The following is a 17209-nucleotide window of genomic DNA, read 5'->3' as shown; positions in this document are numbered from 1 at the left end:
CCAGCCCTCTCCACAGTGATGTCTCTCCCTCTGACCCACCTCCCATCGCTATTAAACTCTGCTTTGCGTGTCACAAGTCTTACCTTCCTCACATCCCATCACACCCTCAAGATCTCTCGCATGAGTAGCAGGGGCCCAAACACTAGGGTCATCTTCCATTGCTTTTCCCAGGGCATTAGCAGAGAGCTGGATAGGAAGCGGAGCAGCTAGGTCTTGAACCAGTGTCCACATGGGATGCTGGCATTGTAGGCAGTAGCTTTACCTGCTATGCCACAACACTGGACCCTCTTCATAATATTTTAACGGCCAAATGTCTTTACCTAGGCCATGAGTCATCCAGTTGGCCACAGGTGCCACCTCTCTCTATTGCCTTAGACCCATCTCAGGCCCAATTAACACACCCATGTTATATTCCTGGTCTCTTGAAGACACTTGACAGTAAAGTTCACACAATCTTAGGACTCAAGGCCTTCCATTCTCTGGCTCTAAGATGTCTCTCAAATCAGATCATCATTGCTGTTTAAACCCCTTATTCCAGAAATTCACCTGTCCTGCTCCTCCTTCCCACCGACAGCCCTACATATGGGAACACCTGTCTCCTGCCCTGCCTCTTGCCCTACTCAGAATGCCACACCCTCTTCTCGCCACTCATTACCTGAGATGTGGCTTTATCTCTTTTAGACAAAAAGAGCAGAAATCTCTTTTGTTCAGAAAATACAGAGAATAAAACAGGCTCAGTATTGAGCGGTGGAAGCTCTCAAAACTTCCTGAAAACAAACATCCTTATTGTGTATCTAAGGACAGATACGTTTCATCAAGGCAAGAAGCTGGGATGTAGTAGAAGAGCAAAGAACTAAAAGTTCAGGAGGCTGGCTCCACTGCACCAGCAATCAGCTGACCTTGGCCGAATCTCTCAACAGGTATCCATGCCTCAGGGCAACCGCATCCATCCTTCATACACCCTGCACAGCTCACAGTAACAATCTGACGAAAAGGGAGAGCAGGTGGCCAAGCTGGAGGGACACTGTCAGAGTGAGAGGGGAGGGCTGCTCACCTGTGCTGCCCCCACCAACACCTCCTGGGTTTCCTGCCCCTCGCCCTAGCTTCCATGCTGATCCCTAGGTCCGTGAGCAGTGACTCCAGCAAGCCCCAGTTCTGCCTGAGCCACACACTGAATGCAGCAGTCCCCGGTTGACGTTTTCAAAGTATAAGTAATGTTAACATGGAATCTGACAGAATCCTACCATGGGTCAGCTCATCCTGCACAACTCCAGCTAGTTCTCCTAACCTGTTTCTCAAAGACGTCGAATTGGAAAAGCGTTTCTGTAACTTGCACTCAGAAAATACGCAATCAGTGTTCCAGCCGAGTTGAGGTTCTAAACGGAAGGAAAGCCAGAGAAAAGGTTCTGAAGCACAAAGAGTGAAAGGGGAATAAAAGGAGCTGAGAGCACTTAGTGTAACTGAACTTGAGCAGATGAGGAGGAAAAGGAAGAAGGAAAAAGTCAGACAATGCTTTGGAAAAGGGACTTTTGAACTGACCACAAAGGGAGGCACCGAAAGCACTAAAATGGAAAAAAACAAAAACAAGAGCCAGACCTGAGATGGCAAAGGGCCGTGTGCGGCACAGGCAGACGACACAGAGAGACTTCTAACAGCGCTGCGGTTGAAGAGGTGTAAGGTGGCAGGTGACAAGGTGGGAAGAAGGGGCACACGCAGTGACACTATCTTCCCTCTAACATCAGACCGAGGTCTTCTCAATCGTCACGTCGTTCCCCTGCAGCATGCGAGGGATGAGTCCAACAGAACTGTTGGGGCAGCGCCTGAGTGCACTCCCTTATTTACAGTGACAGCTCCCCCTGGAGCCAAGGCCTCCCTCCACTAAAGCGCCTCTTGCAATGTCATCAAGCACCCAGGAAAACCGTCTGCAACAAGGGTGCTCCTTGGATCAGATATTTCAAGACAAAAGTACAGATATTCCCTGGGCTCTAAGCACTAAGTATTTGTAACTCTGAAAAGACGTAGTCATTCTTTGCTGATATGGCACTTCTGTATGCCCACAAGGCGAGACCCTGTATGCCAATGAGCTGTTTATTTCACTCAGCATTTTGTAAGGCAAGGCTTAAGAAATTAAACTTTTTTTATTTCAGATATTTGATTATTAAGGCATGCAAGGTAACAAACACTAAAGTAGGCTTCTGTGTTTTAGAAGGAGTTACAGGGCCATGGAAGTTGAACAGAAATGTCTCAGCCTCGTTAGCCATGCTTCTCTTGCCTCCTGGTTTTGAAGAGTGTGTGTGTGTGTGTATGTATTTGTGTATGTGTGTGTATGTGTGTGTATGTGTGTGTGTGTATATGCAGGTTCATTCCCTCCCTCCCTCCCTTTCTTCCTTCCTTTTCTTCTTTGCTCTCTCCCTCTCCCCCTAGTCCCTTTCTAAAGCTCATTGAACAATGTTAAAAGCCTGGGTTCTGGTCCCAATTCTTTTCAGACCCAGAGAAAATTTCTCAGTCCCACGAAGGTGACAATGGCATTTAATTGACTAGACACCAGGTCTGATTGTCATCAAGATGGGAACAGTTTCTATGAGGAACTTCCTATAGATCTACAAGATGTGGAAGCTGAATTACAGGACTCTCATTCAGCTAGCGATTGCTGCTCAGGCTCTCATTTACATTTCTTCATAATGTTGTAAAATGAAATGAGTCATTAATGCAAAGATAATCTAGCAGGGACAGGAATCACCAACAGAATTTCACAGGGAGAGAGCAGTACGTAGAGACCAATGCAAGTGCCGATTTTTGCAGTCCTATGGTGACCATGTGTTGGAATTGGTGTTCAGTAACATAGCTGGTTCGATTTGCTAGTTGCTGGGCAGCCTCTGCAAGAAATACCTATTCAGCTTCCTCCTGGCTACTTGTCCATATTACAAAATCTGCCATCATGGTGACACCAACAGTGGACCTCTATTCCCCATCTCCAGGGTACTTGGGGGACATTATTGGGGATAAAGGGACACTCTGCTTGAATACAGGGTGAGGCTCTTCAAACTAAGGCCTAAGAAGATTAGCTAATATTTACCCAGTACTTACTACCTACCATGTACCATGATGATTGCTTTATGTGCATTATCTCATTTAATCCTCAAAACCTCACCATGTCTAAGTACCAATATTATGAATAGGGAAACTAAGTCACAGAGGGTTTCAGTAAATTTCTCAAGGTCACACAACTTGGAAGTCAAAAAGCCACGAGGCAAGTCTAGCTCTTTCCCTGACTCAAGAGGCCCTCCTCTGACTGTCTACTCTAATAAGCATCAAGTTTGAAGAGTATGGAGCTGACATTCTACAGAGGATGTTGCAAGTGTCCTTAGTATGCTGCAAAACTTTGAGAACAAATCAAGAGTCAGCTAAGTGTTGAGAGATCATGTGACTTTGTAGAAACAAACTTAGCCACATACCAAAGAAGACAAAAGTTATAAACCTTACGGCTTGGGTCCATGTCACTGTGGCTATGAATATGAATATAACAGGCTATGAATTGTCTATAAAGAGCGGGGTCCTGGAGCTACTCCCATCTCAGCTCTGCTGCTGATCTCAGACAAGACTCAAACCCCTCTGAGTCTCAGTTCCCTCACCTGGTAATAATAACAGAGCCTCTCTTCATGGTTGTAGTGAAACAAACAAGCAGAAAACAACATGTAGTTCACTCAGAACCGTGGATAATACACATGAATATTAACTATTAACAATTTTACCAGCGTGGGTCTATGGACAAACTATCTTTTTGTTGTTGTTAGGGGTATTATCATTATTAGTATTGTTACTATTAAAACATTTGGACTAGATATCATGCCTTTAAACAGGTCCACATAGTTGTTCTGAGTGGCCAATGGCACAAACTTCTAAAAGTATAGAACATTCTGACCTTGTCATGGAAAACACTCAAGAAATATTCATTTCTTTTCTCCTTCCCAAGACAGAATTATCACTTCCCCTCTGAGACCTCAATTTCTTGTATGTGCCCACCCATTCCCCTGCCACTGTCTACCTTACAGGCGTGTTCCAGCCAGAACCTGCCAACGGTAAAGCTGGAAGTGTGGAAACCTAGGTTCTCCTTTTAGTTCCAGCTTCTGAAAAGCCACTCAACTTCCCTAAAACTCAGTTCCTGCATTTATTCATTCTATGATAATCTCAACAAGTATGTGTCACACATGGTACTGCATGGCAGCTATGCAAAGAAAGATAACCACGGGACAGTCCCTTACTTCAAAGTGTATACATTCTCCTTCAAAATAAAGACATGTAAACAATGAAGTATATTGATTGAGGTGTAGATAAGATTGAAAGGCTGCCCAAAGGAGGTAAAAATCAGATTTACCTGGGCAGGGACAGAAAGATTCAAATAGACTAAATATTTGAGTTGCGTCATCCAAGATGAATGGGAGTTTTCCAGGAAGAATGAGGGGAAAGGTGTAAGAGGGGCAAAGGGAAACTGCAAATAATTTATTACAACTTGAGTACAGGGTGCATTTAGGACAGTGGAAAGAAAATAGAATAATAATATCTTTCCTACTCACTTTGCAGGATTTCCATGAGACCAAATGAGAACAATGTTCTTAAACATGGAAGACACAGGATTCAGAAATATCATGTATAATTATGAGCAATACTCTAGCAAGCTCTTTTAAAAAAAGACTTATTTATGTACTTGAAAGTCAGAATTACAGAAAAAGAGGGAGAGACAGAGAGACAGAGGTCTTCTATCCGCTGGTTCACTCCCCAGATGGCTGCAACGGCCAGCGCTGGACCAGACCAAAGCCATGATCCAGGAACATCATCCAGGTCTCCTACCTGGGCAAAGGGGCCCAAGCACTTGGGCCATCTTCTGCTACTTTCCCAGGCACATTAACAGGGAGCCAGATTGGAAGTAGAGGAGCTGGGACTCAAAACAGCGTCCACATGGGATGCCGGCACTGCAGGCAGCTTAACCTGTTAAGCCCCTAGCAAGGTTCTTTGTAGTACTTAATTTTCACCTACTTCCTCTTAGCAAGAGAACCCCAGGTACTGTTTCTCCACCTGCCACCAGTTCATCTCCTTCCCCTCTCTCCTGAGAGAAAAAAAAAAAAGGAAAAGTGAGCATCAATCTTGGTGGAGGGAAAAACACAGTACATAGAGGGCTTGATGGTGTGCATGGTTTCAGGCACGTTCCAAGTATTGAAACGCAGTTCTCACAGATAAGGGGGAACTACAACAGTGGGTCACAACATGCAGTTTGAAAAACATCACCATAAGAGAAGGTTGGTTTATGGAAGACTTGAAAAGTCTGGGTCACAAATACCTTCACCCTTTTGTTTCTTTTCTTTTTAGGATTTACTTATTTATTTGAAAGGCAGAGTTACAGAGAGGCAGAAGCAAAAAGAGAAAGAGAGAGAGAGAGAGAAAGAGAGAGACTTCCATCTCCTGGTTCACTCCCCAAATGGCCGCAACGGCCAGAGCTGTATCTGAAGTCAGCCAGGAGCTTCTTCCAGGTCTCCCATGCAGGCTCAGGGGCCCAAGAACTTGGGCCATCTTCCATTGCTTTCCTAGGCCATAGCAGAGAGCTGGATTGGAAGAGGAGCAGCTGGGACTTGAACTGGCACCCATATGGGATGCAGGCACCACAGGAGGTGGCTTTGCCCTGTCTGCCACAGCACCAGTCCCCATCCATTCTTTTCTTTTGTATTTCAAAACACACACACACACACACACACACACAAAATAGCAGAAAGTCCAGCCCATTTTCTGGGAAACAACAAAACATTGCTGTGTACACAGTACACATGGTGTGCGTTTGACAACAAATGTCGGGGTTTCCACCGGGCTTCCTGTGTGTCAAGCGGCTGTAGCTGATTAGACTTGTTGACAAGCAGGATTTCAAGCCTCTCTTGGGCAGGGCCTTGGTACCATTTGGAAAGCAGGATCATGTGTCTCCAATGTCTTTTCAGTGAGAACATTCAATAAGCACCTTTTTTCATGTGAAAGGCCGCATCCCACATCGCAACCCAGCCGGGAGCAAGCATTCTGCCTGGAGGCTGCAGAGAGGGGAACAAGCTGCCTGGCTGCTTACCCAGTCACACACCAACTTAAAACTCACACAACAGGGGCAGGCACTGTGGCATTACAGGTGCTGGCATCCCATATGGTGCTGGTTCAAGTCTCAGCTGCTCTGCTCCCAATCCAGCTACCTGCTAATAAGCCTGGGAAAGCAGCGGAGGATGGCCCAAGTGCTTGGGCCCCTGTCACCCATATGGGAGACCCAGATGAAGCTCCTGGTTCCTGGCTTCAGAACAGCCCAGCTCTGGCCACTGGGAAGTGAACCAGTGAATGGAAGATTCTCTTTCTCTCTTGCTCACTCGCTCTCTAACTCTGCTTTTCAAACAAATAAATATATATCTTTAAAAAAAAAAAAGCTTCACACAATGGTTACCATCCCCCCTTGAAGAAAAAAAGGCCTGTTCTCCATCGAGTTCTGTGTACTTCTGTGTTCAGCCACAATCCTGAAGCAGAGAGAAACACAAGGCCATCTGATCCCTCTTCTCGGAAGCGGAAAGCCGACACAACTTCTCTAGCTCACAGCTGAGCTGTTTTCCACTGCACCACACAAGCGTCTGTGCTCCTTGGGCCTTCCTTCTGGTGCTACACAATCTTTAGATAGTTCTCCCACTACACTTCTGATTACTCTGCCTTTTCCTCTTGGCCATTCAAACCCACTTCCCTACTCCATCCCAGGCCTTCTAAGTGCCTTCCCCCATCTCTACAGCTCTGTCTATCCTTCCTCCTGCTCTAAGGTAAGATAAAATTCCCTGAACTCACAGACCACTTACCTCTTAGATATTGCTTAACAGACAATTAATATATCCTCTTGGCTGACTTTCTAATATGCAAAAGAAGAAGGTTTGTAATAAACTCCAGTTGAATCTTAAACTTTTCCTACAAGATACTTATCAAGGAGTAATTAGAAAAGCTTAGCAGTCTGCCGGCACCGCGGCTCACTAGGCTAATCCTCCGCCTGTGGCGCCAGCACTCCAAGTTCTAGTCCTGGTTGGGGCGCCGGTTCTGTCCCGGTTGCCCCTCCCAGGCCAGCTCTCTGCTGTTGCCCGGGAAGGCAGTGGAGGATGGCCCAAGTGCTTGAACCCTGCACCCCATGGGAGACCAGGAGAAGCACCTGGCTTCTGGCTTGGGATTGGCGCAGCGCGCCAGCAGTAGCGGCCATTTTGGGGGTGAACCAACGGAAGGAAGACCTTTCTCTCTGTCTCTCTCTCTTTCTCACTGTCTAACTTTGCCTGTCAAAAAAAAAAAAAAAACTTAGCAGTGAGTTCAATGACAACAGATGGCCGCACTGCTGATTATTCTAATACCCTGGTGTTTGGGAGATGCTTGTTTTAGGTAACTGAATTCTTACATATTTTAGATAGAACAACTGGGGCTTTCTTCTTAGGAATTACTGTGGTAAGTATACCCAGGGAAAGAAGCTTTATGCTTTTTAACTTTTAAAAATAATTTATTTGAGAGGCAGAGAAGCATACAGTGATCCCCTACCTGCTGGTTTGCTTCCCTGGTGCAGAGAATGGGGACGAACTTGGGAACCAGGAACTCAATCCAGGTCTGCCATGTGAGTGGCAGGGACCTGAGTCCCTGGGTCATCACCTGCCCTCCCAGGGTGCACATTAGCAGGCAGCTGAAATTGGGAATGGAACCAGATACAGACCCAGACACTCCAACATGGAAGGCAAGTGTCCCGACTGGTGGCTTAACCATTGCACCAAACACCTGCCTCATGTGCTGTGATCCACAATCAATTATCAGAACTGTGCTGACTGCTGCTTCATAACATTCTCTGTCTCTCTCTCCCTCCCTCCCACCCTCTCTCTCTCCCTCTCTTCCTCTCTCCCTTCTTTCTTTCTCTCTCAATCCCCCTCCTTACATACATCCTTCTTTTTTGTTCCTACCTTTGGGAACAACTTAAAGATTACCTATTCCATTTCAGATGAGGAAATCTAACCCAGAAAACATGGGGGAAAAAAAATCACTCTTACAGAAGAGGAATGAGCTGAGGCTAAAGTGCAAATCTGTTATCCAAAGAAGTCAGGAGCCAGAAGTCTGAAAAACCTTATTCCACATCAGTCCAGTTTCATTTCCCTGTCCCCAAACTTCCTGTCTTCCACTAGAACCCTCTGTCTAACCACCACGGAACTTCCCCAGGTCCCTGACACCAAACTGTCTTCCCACCATTAACCAATTCCCCAATGTTGCTCCACCTCAATCCTACAACTTCTCTTATTTACCAGACAATTTCATCATTTACTCCCGTGCTTCTCTTACCCAGTGCCACACCTGGCAGAATCACACCGCTCCTACATTGTAACCCCTTCTGAAACTGTTCTAGATAAAGCCATACATGAAGCTAACAACCATGACTGCGGCCCCAAAGAGCACGGCAGCCTCTTCTATCTCATGCTATCTACTATACACGCTTGAACAAGTTCTCTTTAAGCAGGCAGGTGGAGCTGGGCATTCGGTGCAGCAGTTGAAGACATCACCTGCATTCCATGTCAGAGTGCCTGGGTTCAAGTCCTAGCTCCACTCTCAACCCCAGTTTCCTGCCAATGTGCACCTAGGGAGGCAGCAGGTGACATCTCAAGTATTGGGTCCCTGCCACCCTGTGGGAGACCTGGATAGAGTCCCCACCTCCCAGCCTTGGCCTGGCCCACACCTCTGGTGCGGATTGTTTCCCAAGAAATCAGTGTACAGTCCCTACAGTGTACAGACGTGAACCTCTCTCAACCAGGGATCCCCATTATGAAACCTACCACATATGGTGGGAAATGTCTCAGTGCCTTAGAACATAAGGCCTGGGAAACCACAAAACATCTTGTTTGTCTACCTGTAACCCAGGACTGGGATTGGGGCGGGGGATGTGGGGGAAGGGGTTAGACCACCTACCACAGAGAAAAAAGGAGCAAATTCTACTAAACCAGATGTGTGGTCTTGGCACAGGGCTCACAGTACAATGCAGAACTCGTGGAGCCGTCCCAACCCACTGCATTAAGCTCTCCTCCCTTTCTTTCTTAATTTCACACCAATCAGGATCCTAGAAATGACATGTATGACCTTCTCAAGGTCATCAATAAGCTACCACTTAGTAGTAAGCCTTTGTCTTACTGCCTATCTCGGGGTACTAACCCTCCTACGGCAGGTTCAGCTGCCTGATCTGAAATTTCTGAGCACTGCCGTGATGCTCAGAAGGCTGTGGATTTTACAGCATTTTGGAGTGAGGACTTCTGAATTAGGGATGCTCAGCCAGTAAAGTCTATGCAAATATCCCCAAATTTGTAAAATTCCAATATCTAAAATACTCCAGTCCCAAGGATTTGGGATGAGGGATACTTAACCTGTGCTCCCTTTCCCCGACTGCCTTCTCACTTTGTCTTTGCAGCCAACACCATATCAGGGGTGCTCTGGCTCCCCTTCTGGGCTCCTTGTCTTCTCTACCTCCTCACATCAGGGCACCTTGAGGCTCCTTCCTTGGTCCTCTGCTCCTCTACATCACATTTGCTTTCAGGGTGAATTCAAACAGTCTTGGGGTCTAAGATAGAATTTCTTCCCTCTGGGGACTCTCAAATGTGCACCTCCAGCTCAGACCTCAAGCCCAGCTGGATTCTAGCTCCCTCTGCAACAGGACTGGCATTGCACTTAGGGTCTAGTGGGATCCGAAATTCAGCTTGTCCAAAACCACACTCCAGATCATTCCCCCCAAATTCCTCCTCTTCAGTCATTCCCATCCAGGTTGACGATATTTCCCACCCTCCCCTCCACCTCTCACCACCCCTACACCTTACACATCAGCAAATCTTATCAAGTCTACCTTGAAAAAATGTCCAGAATTTGATTAGCACCTCCAACTGCCCTCCGGACATTCTGATCTCTCCCACGTCCTGAAATACCCTCAGGAGCAATTTTCCTGTTTCTTCCCTTGCTTTACTATAGCATTTTCTTAAAACAGAAGACAGAGAGATGCCATCAAAGTGTAAGCTAGAGCGTGCAGCTCTTCTGTTCAAACTCTTCCAGCAGCTTCTCATTTCACTCAGATAAGAAAAGCTGAAGTCTTCACAGCTAGACAATTCGGATGGCTCCTGCCCCGCTGCCCTCCCCATCACCACCTATGAGCCTTTTGGCCTCGTCCTGCTCGCTCTGGCTCACTCCTCCCCAGCCACGCTGCCTCCCTGCTGTCTAGGGCTCCTGTGCTTGCTCATCTTCTACCTGGAGCTCTCTCCCCCAGATGCCCCTCCCCCATTACTCCTCGCTGATCTTCACTGTACTTTCCTTTACAAATCGCAAACGATGCCTGCTTACCACTTCTTATCTCCCTTGCCTGACTTGTCCTTCTCCATACCATTCACTTTATCATTTCTACTTATTTTGTCTTCCCCCCTTCGAGCATAAGCTCCGGGCCAACAGGGACTGGAAGTGCTTTGTACTCAGCAGAGGCTCAGTAAACCTCAATGAACGCACAGGAATCACGGTTTGCTTGGTTCCTCTTACCTAAGACAGTCATCACTGTCTTCATGAGCTTCATGGGTGTTCTCCGGCGGCTGATGGAGCCACTTACGTGGGGAGACAAGACGTTGGTCTTCCTCTTGACGTACATGTAGATCCGCAGGTACACCACAACCATGATGAAGAACGCCACGAGGTTAGACACAGTCCAGAAAATGAGGTAACTCCTGCTGTAAATCGGGGCCAGGGATGAGCAGGTAGAGATGTCACAGAGACAATTCCAGCCCAGCGTGGGGACTGCTCCCATGAAGATGGCGATGGCCCAGACAAGCAAAATGAGCAGCGTCACCCTCTTCTTGGTCAGGTTGCTGTGGATCCGCATCCTCATGATTGACATGTGCCTCTCCACAGCAATAACCAGCAGGTTGGTCAGGGAGGCAGTCAAGCTAGAGTCCAGAAGCCCCTGGCGGAGAAACCAGCGGTTGACAGTCAACGTTTTTGAAACTGGGCCCGTATTAAACATCAGGAAGACGTAGGCGATTCCAGCAAAGAAATCTGCAGCAGCTAAGTTGGCCAACAGGTAGTAGAATGGGAAATGAAACTTTCTGTTTTTGATCACAGCTGCGATGACCAGAGAATTAGAAAAAAAAATAAACAGGCAGAAAAATGTTCCAACACACAAAACGATCAAAAGCTTGGTTCCTGTCCACTCATCAGCAGTGTCAGTGTTGCTCCTATTATAAAAAAAGTCCATCCGCTTATCATAATGGCACTCATTCATCGTGGTGAAGAATTGAACATCCTAGAAAGAAATTTAAAGAAGAAACAAACATCACTCTTTGCAGAATCAGTCGCTAAACCACCAACTGCTAAGCCCCTTCTTCAGGCTAACTCCTAGTAGCCCTTCAGGCCTCAGAGTACAGGTCCCTTGCTCAGGGACCCTCGCCTGACTTCCTACCACAGTGCGCAGCTTGTGCTCCATTTGTTCTGCAAGCTAGGCAGCAAGCTCAGCAAAGAAGGCTCTGTCTTGTTCATCATTCTGACCCCAGAAGCAAGCTGCCTGCTTGTCTCATGACAGGTAAGTCGCTGACTAAGTGGATGAATTACCATGGAGGTGTCAACAGGGCAAACGGACTGAGCCTGTAACACCCACTCGACATCGATAATGCTTATAAGAACAGAGCACATTGTGCTGTTCCCTGGTGGTTTGCAGTTAATTTCTTTTTTTATGGATTATGTTCATTAATCAAGGGCAGGTTGGTAATTCTGGCCAATAATGGGGATTGAAATATTCTTCACATGACCAGATAGTTTCCCCAAGAGCTCAATTTCCCACCACTACTGAGACTCCTTTTACCATCGTTTGCTTTCAAGCTGTGATTACAACATTCTCCTCTTAAGCACATGATACAGGGAGGAACCATTGCTCTCAACACCTCTTCCTAACCTTTGCATTTACGTCTTCCTTATCATCTCCTAATCCAAACTGTACCACTGAGAATTTGTTGAAGGAATTTTCCAATTCACTAACTTCAAGTCAGTCTCCTTCTCTGGCACTTTTTGTTGTTGTTGCAAAAATATTTTTTTAAACTTTTATTTAATAAATATAAATTTCCAAAGTACAGCTTTTGGATTACAGTGGATTCCCCCCCCCATAACTTCCCTCCCACCCACAACCCTCCCATCTCCCACTCCCTCTCCCATTCCATTCGCATCAAGATTCATTTTCAATTATCTTTATATACAGAAGATTGATTTAGTATATATTAAGTAAAAATTTCAACAGTTTGCACCCACACAGAAACACAAAGTGTAAAGTTTGAGTACTAGTTATAGCATTAATTCACATTGGACAACACATTAAGGACAAAGATCCTACATGGAGAGTAAGTGCACAGTGACTCCTGTTGTTGACTTAACAATTGACACTCTTGTTTATGGCATCAGTAATCACCCTAGGCTCTTGTCATGAGTTGCCAAAGCTATGGAAGCCTTTTGAGTTCGTCGACTCCGATCTGATTTAGACAAGGTCATTGTCAAAGTGGAAGTTCTCTTCTCCCTTCAGAGAAAGGTACCTCCTTCTTTGATGGCCCATTCTTTCTACTGGGATCTGACTTGCAGAGATCTTTCATTTAGTTTTTTTTTTTTTTTTTTCTTGCCAGAGTGTCTTGGCTTTCCATGCCTAAAATACTCTCATGGGCTCTTCAGTCAGATCCGAATGCCGTAAGGGCTGATTCTGAGGCCAGAGTGCTGTTTAGGGCATCTGCCATTCTATGAATCTGCTGTGTATCCTGCTTCCCATGTTGGATGGTTCTCTCCCTTTTTTATTCTATCAGTTAGTATTAGCAGACACTATTCTTGTATATGTGATCTCTTTGGTTCTTAGTCCTATTATTGTGATCAATTGTGAACAGAAATTGATCACTTGGACTGGTGAGATGGCATTGGTACATGCCACCTTGATGGGATTGAATTGGAATCCCCTGGCACATTTCTAACTCTACCATTTGGGGCAAGTCAGCCTGAGCATGTCCCAAACTGTACATCTCCTCCCTCTCTTATTCCCACTCTTATATTTAACAGGGATCACTTTTCAGTTAAATTTAAACACCTAAGAATAATTGTGTGTTAATTACAGAGTTTGACCAATAGTATTAAGTAGAACAAAAAAAATACTAAAAGGAAATGAAATGGACACTATGAGAAAGAGTGACTTGATCGGCCCTTGTCCTGACTGTTGATGTCCCATCTTTTAAGTGGGTTGTTTGTTTTGTTCTTGTGGAGTTTCTTTATCTCTTTGTAGATTCTGGTTATTAATCCTTTATCTGTTGCATAGTTTGCAAATATTTTTTCCCATTCTGTCGGTTGTTTCCATGGCACTTTCTACATGGCCGCTGGTAGAGGATCACGGCTCCATGGGCACTGAGATCTGCAGGTTAGCAGATGTCCAACCTAATGTGGGCATCAGGATAGACCTGCCGAGTGATGACAAATCTTTGGGTCACATGTCTGAAATGAAACCCCAAGCTGAAGAAACGGGCAGACAGGGGAGATACTAATCTTCTCACTGCAAGATCTCTTGGACTTGAAAGGTGAGGAACTCTGGCTGAGGAGGGGCTGGGCAGGATGTTCTACCTCACAGTGAGATGGCCACACCCATGAAGATCTCTACAAAGGATCTCAGGCTCTAGCACTAGGAGTCTAACTTTCAGTAGAATAGATTATGGACTCCTCAACAAAGAATGAAGTTGCAGCTTATTTGCAGGGAAACCAGAGACCCAGTATGCCCAGGAGCTGAGACGTCCACTGGTGGGAATTAAGTGGCTCTCACAGTAAAAGCCTGGTAGTAATCGCCAGCTTTTAAAGTTCTTGCAAGTTCTGAAATCCAAAACCACATCCGCTTCAGATCATACTTTTAAGTAGTACAAAACAGAAGTGTACCTGAGACAGAGTTCTTTTTCATTTATATTTTAGTAGTGTAATGCTACTTTTAAATGAATTAGCCACTTACTTCTCTGCCACAGCAAATGGGACGTAAAATATCATTGTGTATGTTTAAAATAAACAAGCTGGGAGTGGTGGCAAGAGACAAACCATCCCAGTGCCTTTTAATCACAGGAAGAGGGGACTCAGTATTTTTATTATTTTCACTTTATTTGAACGGCAAAGAGATCTTCCATTCACTGGTTCATTTCTCAAGAGCCTGCAACAGCCAGGGCTGGGTCAGGCCAAACCTAGGAGCCCAGAACTCCATCCAGGTCTTCCACGTGGGAGGCAGGGACACAAGTATTTGGCCATCACCTTTTCCCAGCCAACAGAAATGTGAGCAATGAAACCCTGTTGTTTATAAACTAACCAAGTCTCAGCATCCTTGTTACAGCAGCAGGAGCTAAGAGATCATTTGAAAAGTTTTATGGTTCAATTATTGTGTGTCCTTTCACTAAATATAATGTATTTTCTTTTGTTACATGCTCTAGATAGGTAATAGGAACACATTCTTAATTTATGACTTGTGTTATCCTTGGTTAATTTATTAGAAATATCAAAGTTTTTTTTTAAAGATTTATTTATTTATTTGAAAGGCAGAGTTACACAAAGGGAGAGAGCTTGTCAGGGCTGCTTTGTGGTGTAGCAGATAAAGCTGCTGCCAGAGATGCCGGCATCCCACATGGGTGCCAGTTCAAGTCCTGGCTGCTCCACTTCCAATCCAGCTCCCTACTAATGTGCCTGGGAAAAGCAGAAGATGGCTTGGACCCAGCCACCCAAGTAGGAGACCTAGAAGAAACTCCTGGCTCCTGGCTTCAACCTGGCTCTTCCCTCTTATTGCAGCCACTTGGGAAGTGAAACCAGCAGATAGAAGACCTCTCTCTGTAATTGACTTTCTTTTCTTTTCTTTTTTCTTTTTTTTTTTTTTTTTTGACAGGCAGAGTGGACAGTGAGAGAGAGAGAGAGAGAGAGAAAGGTCTTCTTGGCCGTTGGTTCACTTTCCAATGGCCACTGCGGCTGGCGCACTGCGGCCAGCGCACGGCGCTGATCCGAAGCCAGGAGCCAGGTGTCTCTCCTGGGCTCCCATGTGGGTTCAGGGCCCAAAGACCTGGGCCATCCTCCACTGCACGCCCGGGCCATAGCAGAGAGCTGGACTGGAAGAGGGGCAACCGGGACAGAATCCGGTGCCCCAACGGGACCAGAACCCGGGGTGCCAGCACCGCAGGCGGAGGATTAGCCTGTTGAGCCGTGGCGCAGGCCTGTAATTGACTTTCAAACAAATACATCTTTTTGAAAAATAAAAAAGATTACTACGTCACAAAGATGTGAGAATTAAGATACTACAAAAAAAAAAAAACCTTGAAATTTTTTCCAATTTTCTTTTGAAGGGATTTTATCTTTTTAGTTTTGGTTCTTACATTTGGTAGAATTTATAATCATATGATACACTAAAACCTCAATGATTTTTACTGCAAAAATCTTCAAATTCAGCTTGTCCCCATCAAAACCAAAATGACACATCCTTATTCATGCTTCAGCAAACAGCATCCTGAGACTGAGCAGTGATTTTTGTTCCACAAAATCGTGATATCTCAGTAAAACTGTGATTCAGCCACAAAGCAGCTCCCTCCTGAACCCCTGGACCCAGATTCTACTTTTGAGCAAAACCAGCAATAAGAGCAAAAAAGTTCATAGGGATGTAATAAAAAGGTTCCTTCAGGATGAAATATTATACAGCAAGTGCAAAGCATGTTTACCATGAAGATGTGGGGAGACAAGAAAAAGCACACATCAGTAGAATGTGGCCGATCTGAAGCCAGGAGCCCGGAGCTTCATCCAGGTCTCCCATGCGGTTGCAGGGGCCCAAGTACCCGGACAATCCCCCACTGCTTTCCCCGGCCACAGCAGAGAGCCGGATCGGAAGAGAAGCATCAGCCAGGACTCGAACTAGAGCCCACATGGGACGCCGTCACTGCAGGCAGCGGCTTTACCCGCTATGCCGCAGCGTCGGCCCCAACAAATCTTGAGCAAGCTTGTAACAAATGACTAGTTTATCATCCCTTGGCCCTCTCTCAAACCTTAAAACCTGACTCTGTGATTTCAGACAAATTATTTCTTCAGTCCTAGCCTAAACACCCCTTCCACGACGACATCGTCCCTGACCGATTCGAAGCAGCCCCACAGCGCTCATTCCCAGAGTGCCCTGTAGCATCTTCAGAGAGCCAGCCGGTGGCTCAGTCACCCCCGGGGACTCGAGTTTGTGCTTATGTATTTATCGTCCCCCTCCCGGCACTAGACCATTCCGCTCCAGCAGCGCAGGGACCCCACCTGCGCGCCATGACAGCGTCTGCACTTGCTGAATGAATGAGTGTCCTACACTATCCCCCCCGCCCCCGAGTGAAATGAAAGCTTTCGGTGAAAAGCCTTTGCTGACTCACATGGCAAGCACAAAATACAACTGCAGAGCTCCATCACTGATTACCTCTGTGTCACCAGGTGAGTTACCAAATGTTTCCCTCTTGTTATTACCATTTCTAATCACTAATATCTGAATGTAGATACTGTTATCATACCCATTTTGCAGATGAGGAAAACTGAAGCACTCCTGCTCTAGGTCACACAGCTGGCCAGTGAAGACCCTGGATTCTATTAAGGCAGAATCACTCCATAGCACTGCTGCTTATCTACAACACATTATCTTTCTCTCCACAGGCAAAAGAAAGAGCATGCAGAACCAAGAACTATGGTTATACTTACAGTAACTATAGAAACTATACCAAAATAGGATAATCTGATCCAATCACATTCAAAGACTGCTTTTCACCATTAATAAAAAAAGGAAGAAAAAAAAGTACATCCGAAATAGAATTCGGTTTCTTTTTAATTTGCCCAAGGAAGGGTAGATAAGGCAATTTTCTGAAAATATGTTTTCAACTTTTATGATAAGCAGGACACAAAATGGACAATTCAGGACCAGGTTAAGGTTGCTGAACTTTACTTCTGCCAAATCCCAAGCGGTTTTTCATTTGTTTTTATACTAAAGGTTCAGAGGGGCTTGATAGTTCTGACCCAGAAACAAAAGATGCTAGACTTTGGAGCGATTACCACAACTTCAAACTTCAGTAATTTAAGACTTCATAAAATGATGGCTTACGAGGTCTATATGCGGAACCCAAATGAAAACTTCATG

General features: G+C 45.6%; 1 protein-coding gene across 1 annotated transcript in view; it reads right to left on the bottom strand.

Moving 5' to 3' along the window:
* The window catches only part of LPAR3 (lysophosphatidic acid receptor 3), a 90158-nt gene that overhangs the window by 48616 nt on the left and 24333 nt on the right, over window positions 1–17209 (bottom strand). The window contains exon 2 of the mRNA XM_008264963.5: window positions 10579–11335. Coding sequence (XP_008263185.1) covers window positions 10579–11314 — 736 coding nt within the window. The 5' untranslated portion in view covers window positions 11315–11335. The remainder of the gene's footprint in view (window positions 1–10578; window positions 11336–17209) is intronic.

The sequence above is a fragment of the Oryctolagus cuniculus genome, chromosome 7 (assembly GCF_051225735.1).
Source record: "Oryctolagus cuniculus isolate XC-2025 breed Fujian yellow rabbit chromosome 7, ASM5122573v1, whole genome shotgun sequence".
NCBI classification, from domain to species: domain Eukaryota; kingdom Metazoa; phylum Chordata; class Mammalia; order Lagomorpha; family Leporidae; genus Oryctolagus; species Oryctolagus cuniculus.
The sequence above is the reverse complement of the archived record's forward strand: the minus strand, read 5'-3'. Positions and strand labels throughout refer to the sequence as shown.